Here is an 8,851-nt window from a genome sequence, read left to right as displayed (position 1 = left end):
CCCTGATCATTATGAGCTTCTGAAGTCCGTACATACATTCGGAAGGCTGTGGATGTGATTGGTTCCATATACTTACATTTTTAAAGAACGTGATATTTGGCCTGAAGATTTAAAGGAGAATGCACAAATTTGTCGCGGAGAACTGAAATAATCGCGATCTGTCGTGAGGATCTGAGAAAATCGCGATTTGTCGCTGCAAACGTCAAAAAATCGCGATTCCGCACGTGCCGCGATTTCCTTTTCTCCTTGAATTATATACCTAAGAACACTTGATCGGTTGACTCCCGTTGCATGCCTTTGGCACGTACGTCTTACATCCCTAGATACGAGAACCCCCCTTTAGCAAGAGCTCCCGTCCCTTATGTGATATACGAGTCGAGCGGTCAAATCTTAAAGATCGTGTTTACTTCTTAATGCACAGCCATGATGTACAGAGTTGATATGTGAACTCTACCCTGTATCTAGCCCATTTCTAGGGGGGGGGGGGGGGGGGGGGGGGCGGGGGGGGGGGGGGATAACGTATTTTTAGGTTTTTTTTGTTTTTTAGGTTTCTTTTTTGTTTTTTCCCCTTTTTTTCCTTTTTTTCCCTTTTTTTGTTTTTTGTTTTTTCCAAAAAATTAATTCCACCTAAACAAAAAATACATTATCAATGAACCAGAAATCTGTTAATTTATATTACATATTCTGATATTAAACGGGTAGCTGATTTTGATAAAATAACATCGTGATCAGGCGTGATCAATTATTTTAATTGAAGTACAACGGCTGCACCCCTGACTTTTAACTTAATAAGAGACGTATATATTAGGACATTTGTAATTTGATAAAATTTAAAGTTTTGGTGTGTGAATTAAAGGTCTTTAAAACAAAACATATTACATGTCAGGATTCATCAGAAGTTCAGAAGCCTAGCGATTATAAAATTCAGATAACATTACTGATAACTCTTTTATGCCGTGGGAGTAAATTAGCAGGACACAGTTTGCCCCTTGTAGTCCAAATTACATTACCTAATTGCTAGGATTCGTTCCTTAAAAACAAATTTTCCAAGAATTGTTCCAGTACAGTTTCTCCCTCCTTGCATGTTGTACCCTCTTTGAGAGTGAGACCTATAACTGTGAGATTATTTTTCAAAATTTGCAGGACTTTTCCTTTGACCCTTAATTAAATTGGCACAACAAAATCTTTCTGGATTTATCATTTCACATTGCTAGATTGTCTGGATTCATCAGAAGTTCAGAAGCCTAGCGAGTATAAAATTCAGATAACATTACTGATTACTCTTTTATGCCGTGGGAGTAAATTAGCAGGACGGGAGCAGGACACAGTTTGCCCCTTGTAGTCCAAATTACATTACCTAATTGCTAGAATTCGTTCCTTAAAAACAAATTTTCCAAGAATTGTTCCAGTACAGTTTCTCCCTCCTTGCATGTTGTACCCTCTTTGAGAGTGAGACCTATAACTGTGAGATTATTTTTCAAAATTTGCAGGACTTTTCCTTTGACCCTTAATTAAATTGGCACAACAAAATCTTTCTGGATTTATCATTTCACATTGCTAGATTTCAATCTGGGAAAACTGTGTTCTTTCCAAATCAGCAGCGGATTTGCAGGAACCGAAAATATTGCGCATGCTAATTTTGAAAGAAGGGGCAATGTTCACTACGAACATTTCCAAAAATCTAAAGTGTCATCTTGGTAACAGAAAGTTTTTAGGCACTGCAAGTCTCACAGCACAATATTTTATGAATTGATTGAATGGGTGTGTGATTTTGTTTAAAGTAACTTATTACAATTTTATAAGGGCCCATGCTTGTGCAGGAGCTGCATTTGCACTCAATATCTGTGTTTTGGTGACCCTCAGGTCCTTTGGTTACATACATTTTGTCCGAGACAATTTCAACTTTGACAATCCATACTTAGAGGACAATATTATATTTAACTAATTCATTGTGTAAACTTGTATGTAATTGACCGATTTGAAAGATTTCAATAAAAAAATAAAAAAATCACCGTGGTGTCTGCAGTTGCTGCTGCTGCTGGGTAGAAGCACAGATCCTGATTATATCACGTGACACAGCACATGTTGTAACCGGGTATTATTGAAATAGGGGCACCTAATATACAGTAATCTAGCTCAATTTTCACTGTCTCGGGGATCAACCCCTGTCTGGAATATTTCATTTTATCGAAAATCACAAATCTATTCCCAGTTTCTCGTGATTAAGATTTCTCTCCTCTTTCAGTTGAAGAAGGTGTGCGGCACATAGAGCAATTAGCCCAGTCCTCCAACCAGGAAACTGATGTCCTGATAACAGGAAGCTTACACTTGATTGGAGCCTCACTCCAGGTCCTTCATCCCACCTTTCTGGAGGATGGAATGGGTGGTGGAAATCAGGAGGGTGCTCAGAAAGCAAACTCTGCCTGACTTGTGACTAGTTCTGAGGACGCGCCAGATTTATAACTTATTTGAACTCATCATCACGTCACTTTCTCATTCGATTTTAGAGAGCTAGAGGAAATTTTATCGGACTCTAAGCTAGCTGCTAGAGGAAATTTTATCGGATTCGTTGTCAACTTTTTTAGTTACCATGCCCATCACAAGATTTGAAGGGGTCTGAGTCATATTTTTTTATTTTTCTAAATGTTTTCAGACTTAATATCGGAGGGTAATTTATTAAAGGTGTAGCAATCGGTAAATGAATGGAAATTCTATTTTATCAGATTTTTTTATTATCTTCTGTAAAGATGTTAAGATGTATAACGTGTTGTTAATCTATACCTAACTTTTTAATATTCATTGTCTTACAAAATATATGTGTGTCCATTTTCGTAAATTCGATAAACTTTAATGAGAAAGAGATGGATTACTGTTGCGCCCTTCTTGGCTATTTTATCAAGCTTTCAGACGAGGTCTTAACAGTAACTCGGTTAACTTGGCTCTTTCACATTTCAATCGTTGGAATTGGCACCGCGCCAACCCTGATCTTGCAAGAATTTAGTAAAGTATTGCAAGGTGTACGTGTCATCCTTATTGAAGAATGATAAGGATGGCGATTAAGTTTTTGCGACTTTCACGCCGCTCTAATATCGTTATAATTTCCGCTAACAAACCATACAATTCAGTTCACACAATCATTATTTAAACTTACAGTAATTTAATCTAAACAAATTTATATTTAACAACAGTTCGTGCAGATTCCAGTGGTATTTTAATAAAAGTAACACAGGTTATCATTTTAAAGACACACATGAACAGCATAGTTTACATTTTACAGTTTCTCAAATTGAGCATAACCAGCAGTCAGCAGAGTAAAGTCATTGGCGGCGATGATTAGGCAATTGATCATAAAAATGCTTTACCAAGTTCTAAAGTGATATCACTGTTCTGGTAACTGGTTGCCATGGTACCTCAAACCCTGATTCCCCGGAAGAAGAGGACGAGTGGGTCGAGCCCGAGGAGGTGAACTTGAAGTCATCATCCTCACTATTGTAGCCTAATGCTTCTAAAATCCTCTCAGTGCAGTCCGTTAGGTTGTCGCACTCGTCTGAAAAATTAGTTTTATGATACAAGTTAACTAAAAAAACTAACTAAACTGTATTCTTATATTATTTTCAGACCTACTTTGATAATAGCTGAACTATGTAATCATCAGTACTGTGAAGGACCTCAGAGCGTACACAATTTTATTGTGGCCGTTTAAAGCTTTTCTCGGTGATGTTTAACGTATTATATATGTCTTCATCTGTCGATTGAAAGGTTGGCTGAGAAATCTGATAAAAGAATTTATATCACTATCAGTACCACAGCTTTCAAGCGACCGATGAAGCTACTCAAACCTAACAGTGAAGGGTCTATAGGTTCCTGTTCGGCTTCCTCATATTCCACCACCAGCTCCTCAGTTAGTTCCTCTACTAGTTTGCTAACTTGGAGCACGTCCACTCCTGAGTCAAACATCATGGTTACTGTTAGCTGTAAAGTAGGATAGTAACATCATGGTTACTGCAGTTAGCTGTAAAGTAGGATAGTAACATCATGGTTACTGTTAGCTGTAAAGTAGGATAGTCATTATCAACTGCCGGGGCCCTTTTACATTTTAGAAACATCTCTCCGTTTAAATAAAAACTATAAGTAAAAATATAAAATTATATTCAACAATTTATAAATGATAAACGCGTGTCAGTTAAACTTAAAGTATACAAAGTGCCCGTTGTATGAATGTATCGGGAGTTGAACTGCCTTGTTTGATATTGATAAGGTGTACGCCGTACGGATTGAATCAGAAGTTGAGAATGAAGGGGAAATAGCACTAATACAAATAGGTATTCTGCCTAGAGGTCGTCACGTTTAATTTCAACAGAAGTGATCACTATCAGATCAGTATGATCTCTGTCAAACTTTTGAGTGTCGGACTGCAGTGCTTTAAAATAAATATTGACGGACGTAATGGTCTACATTTCTTCTAATTCTAAATGACATTGACCGGCCCTGATAAAAATGCTGAAAAATCTGGAATGTACGCGAAACTATACCCGCATAGACAGAAATAGTGCAATCATTACCAACAAGGCAGTGCGATGACTTCTGTCGCAGAAGAGACGGTCGTTTCTTGCCAAATCTTGCTGGTTTCTTCTCACCACTATCACCAAAATTAACTGCTTTCTTTGGAGCTTCTTCAGCAAAATCATCATACAAATTTACTGATCTTTTTGATGAATCGTCACCAAAGTTGACAGACTTCTTCTCTACCAGGTTTTCGCTAAAATTGACTGATTTCTTTGGTGCATCTTCAGCAAAACTGCAAGACTTACCAAAACTGCAAGACTTACCGGTTTTTCTCATGACACAAAATAACGTAGCGTTCCAACAAAAAGGTGAGAATAAAAATGCAAATGTGTGCCGACTCTGAGGGCTCCTTTATCACAATTGATTGCACGGCTTTGTCATTGAGGCGGACTTAGAACCAAATTTGGGGTGATTGCAACCAATGTTCAAAACTACATTTGACTGATTTGTCTCGCCATTTCGGATTAATAATGATATACCATGATCAATGATGGTATTATGAATCATAGTATCCGGGCATATTTATTAATCAATCCATAAAAACTAATAGTTAACTATTGATAAAAAATAGTTCAATCGACGTTATCAGCCCACAAAAGTAGTAATCTACTTGAACACCTTATCAGTAGTCGTGAGTTATGTAGTAATTTTATATAGCAGTTATGTGTAAATAAAACTGTGCCCAGATAATGAAATATTCCAATATCCATGGATATGAACCGTAATACTAATAAGACATAATCATATTTGCTTAATAATAAGATATTATCTGGATCAGTCATCAGATGTAATGTGTAATGTGTGTAGTTGCAGTTTACACTGTAAACTGCAACTACAGCTAGTAGTTGCTATACTTGATTTGTGGTTGAAATGAATCGCATAGCTGAAACAAGTAGTATGACTACAGACTAGTGATTAAGCTCTTATGATATATATTTACAACGTCGAAAACTTGAACTCAAGAAATACAAACAGGCACTGATGTCTGAGCTGAGGGGATTAATTTTCTATAAAGAAAAGGTTATGGAAGTTTATTGTTCTTAAACTTAAAGTTGGCACCTGTTGGTATTTCAGGAATTTGTCGGATCATTATTTATACATTAGCTTGACTTTGAGTGAAGTATGTTTTGAGCACATTTGTGTAAGATTGCTGTCCCTTGATTGTCTCAGCTCCTTTTATCTACACTAACTCAACAAAGGCAAGTCGAATTATATTTTTAAAAGCGAGCCTTAGAGGGAGCAGTCAGCATCTTGTTGCCGTACTGAAGTTGCCCACTGTATTGATATGTGTTCCCGCGTACTGTCTGCTAAGATATGATAAAAGATAAGATATAATAAAAGATAAGATATGATAAAATGCGATAGTAATAATATTAATAAGTATAACAGAAAATAGGGGCGAAACTCAACCCCTCAGTTATATGGCTAAAATGCTGGCAAGTTGTCACTGATGAAGATAAGGATCAATGAAAAATACAAATGGTTTCGATAAGATACCCAGTTATTATTGACTGATAAAACTGAGAGTGTACTTTTAATATTGTTCTAAAAGTGTTGTTCTAACCTGGTGAGAATAATACTGTTCCTCAATATTAGCAGCGGGATATCCAGGATTAGAGTACCCAGTGTTACCAGGGAGAGAGTCCATTCCTCCGGACATTCCACCGAACATTCCACCTGACATACCCCCGGGGTACACCTTGATTTATGGTTTTATGAACGGGAACTATAACTATTGGTATTGGTATTGATATATTAGTAGTCTGCCTTTACTAGGGTCAGTGTTACTTTAAAAGTTGTTTCTTACCTACTTTTTGTGTGCATTGCAATTAAAACAGTTGTTATGTATAATCAAAATAATTGAAAACTCTTTGAACAATCATGCTAGACAGTGTTGAAGTGTGGCTAATTAACTAAATTAATTAATTAATAACTAAACTCATCATGAACACCCCCAGTTCCAGTCCCACCTCCGCCTCCTCCAGAGAACACAGGACGCTGACTATACCCGCTATCACGATTATAGCTGTTGTAGTTACTGTTGTTGTTACTGTTGTTGTTATTGTTATTGTTATTATCGTACCCTCCTCTCTTCATATGCCACTGCTGCTGGGAGTAAGCCTCTATGATATCGTCGAAGGGAAGAGCTGGAGAGATCACGTGAGGCATGTGGTTATACCGGTGTAAGGCGTGGTCGTAGGGTCTGGTGATATATTTAATTAAAATTAATTAATTTGATTAATTAATCATTAGAAACGGTTATCTAACAAAAAATATTATTCAGAGCTTAATAATAACAAGCTTCATTAACTTTTTGAGCTTAATGAACTATCGAGTTAATTGAGGAAAAAGTATCGAATTAATGAAAACATTTGCCCAATACAAGAATGTTCCCCCTGTACGTGTGGTCACAAATTGTAGACATTGCATGAACAACACTCTGCTAGTAGGTCACATTACACCGCTCATCACAGCACATACCACCTCCTACCCCGGTTATCTAAGCGTGATCACATGGGCGTGATACTGATCCGACGAGTCACGTTATCTAACGAGCGAAAGCTCCCATCTAAGATATTCTGCACATTCTCTTCACTGTACTCTGTAGACGTTGAAAATGTTGGTTTTGCTTTTGAATCTCGTGAAACATTTTATCACGACTTATCCGAGGCGGTGAAATATTATCCCTCAACAACGAATATAAGTTGATTAAAAACTTGCTTGATGTCTTATCCTGTGGTCTCACTTTCTCAGAATGACGAAGTTATTTCGGTGTTGCTTACTTTAAATAAATGTTAAAATTTTGATTTTCTGATTTTAAATTTGCTTGCTGATGAACAGAAAACGTAATTATCTTTATTCCTTATAAATATTTTATAGTGGTACAGTTTGTTTAAGAAAGTTTGCGAAGGATAAATTATCAAATATCAAACACATGTTCCAATATTTGTCATGTGAAAAGCTTAGTTATCTTAATATTATTATTAACACCCAATAGTAGAATGGTTGCCTTCGGAAATATCACAGTAGTTGGAAAGATCATCTACACAGGAACCAAGACTGACGAGATCATGAACTATGTTTGTGCAGGAGTCCTGATAGCCTACATAGTGGTCGGACTTATAGTGAACTTGCTCCTGATTCACTACTACAAGGATAACCGACCTTCCTGGATTAACAGACATCTCTTTTACATCTCCCTCGCTCGACCGGTCTTTTTAACTTCCAGCTGTATCCTTGCTTCTTACATTCTTCTCAATGATCGAGATTTCTCCCAAATAATGAGTTTCCGATGGTGGGAAATAGCCTTGAATATTGTAGGCATCCTGAGTTCAGTAGCACTGATATCCTTCGACACTGTGATAGTTGCTATGCAGTACAGTAATATCCACTGTCCATTATGGACAATCCTTAACGAATCATTTAAACTGATAAAGGGTATAGTAATCGCAATAAGCGTTCTTTTCACTTGTTGTTTTGCTGCTGCAATCATATACGGACAAATGAACAGAAGCCCGGATGGATTCTCTATTCCATTATCGAAAAAAACAGTTATCGGTGATGCTGTAACCACGGTTCCATTCATCATAGTGTGTTGTATTGTGGCCGGCATTTATTTGGCCACCTGGATTAGGTTTTGGTACCAAACTGGTGAAATAAGAGTCGCTGGAATGGTTAAGAGGGAATTTAAGCTGGTAACTATCCTTGTGTTCTCAGATATTATAGCCGCAGCATCTTTTGCTGTATTTTCAGTAAACCTAGCAATGTTGGACAAAACCAACATTAGTCGGAGTGTTTACATTTGGTTCTTCTCTGGCACATTTGTTCCACAGACTGGTAGCATGGTCGTGGCTTGCTACATGCTCATCAGTGAAAGGGGCATCAGGGAGATTGCGTTTGGAAGGTGTTGAAGAGGATGATAGGACGTTGGAAGAGTAAGTAAAATGAGTATACTTTGAAAAAACAATGTAAGAAATGAACTGTTTATATTACTGTTCAGCCTCAGGACACGGCTCTGGCAATTCATCTTTCGGTTGACCCTCCGGGTAGAGAGATTTCATTTTGAATTACTTCGCTTTTCATCCTTGGAAAGTTTACCATTTCTTCTAAATACAAATTTATTTGATTGTGGAGGCTTTTATAATGGAAATGTTTTCTGAATTGTGTTTAATTTTTCATACTTATTTAGATTCTTCAATTTATCAAATTGTTTAATTAATAGCTTATATAATTATATACTACGCTGTTGAATAATCCAACCTGGGAGTACTTAAAATTAAAAGCT

General features: G+C 37.0%; 1 protein-coding gene and 1 long non-coding RNA gene across 2 annotated transcripts in view; one reads left to right on the top strand and one right to left on the bottom strand.

Moving 5' to 3' along the window:
- LOC134821108 (uncharacterized) overlaps window positions 1-2,814 on the top strand; it is a 40,103-nt gene extending 37,289 nt beyond the window's left edge. Inside the window, exon 3 of the long non-coding RNA XR_010160974.1 lies at window positions 2,246-2,814. This is a non-coding gene — a long non-coding RNA (uncharacterized LOC134821108). The remainder of the gene's footprint in view (window positions 1-2,245) is intronic.
- A 311-nt stretch (window positions 2,815-3,125) lies between these two features.
- LOC134821257 (uncharacterized) lies at window positions 3,126-4,855 on the bottom strand. Its single transcript, XM_063831970.1, has 3 exons — window positions 4,563-4,855; window positions 3,840-3,944; window positions 3,126-3,547 (listed from the first exon to the last, which is right to left on the bottom strand). The coding sequence occupies exons 1-3, from the start codon at window positions 4,840-4,842 to the stop codon at window positions 3,369-3,371; spliced, it is 564 nt and encodes a 187-aa protein (XP_063688040.1). The 5' UTR covers window positions 4,843-4,855; the 3' UTR covers window positions 3,126-3,368.
- Window positions 4,856-8,851: the final 3,996 nt, after the last annotated feature.

Source organism: Bolinopsis microptera, chromosome 9, assembly GCF_026151205.1.
Source record: "Bolinopsis microptera isolate Bmic1 chromosome 9, MBARI_Bmic_1.0, whole genome shotgun sequence".
NCBI classification, from domain to species: domain Eukaryota; kingdom Metazoa; phylum Ctenophora; class Tentaculata; order Lobata; family Bolinopsidae; genus Bolinopsis; species Bolinopsis microptera.
Note: the sequence above shows the minus strand (reverse complement) of the source record. Positions and strands in the feature narration are given on the sequence as shown.

Excerpts from the sequence above, each read along its gene's own strand:
- LOC134821257 (XM_063831970.1), bottom strand. The coding sequence starts at position 4,842 with ATGAGAAAAACCGGTAAGTCTTGCAGTTTTGGTAAGTCTTGCAGTTTT. Across the intron at positions 3,945-4,562 it reads GTCATCGCACTGCCTTGTTG|GAGTGGACGTGCTCCAAGTT; the intron begins GTAATGATTGCA and ends TGTTTGACTCAG. Across the intron at positions 3,548-3,839 it reads TATAGACCCTTCACTGTTAG|ACGAGTGCGACAACCTAACG; the intron begins GTTTGAGTAGCT and ends CTAATTTTTCAG.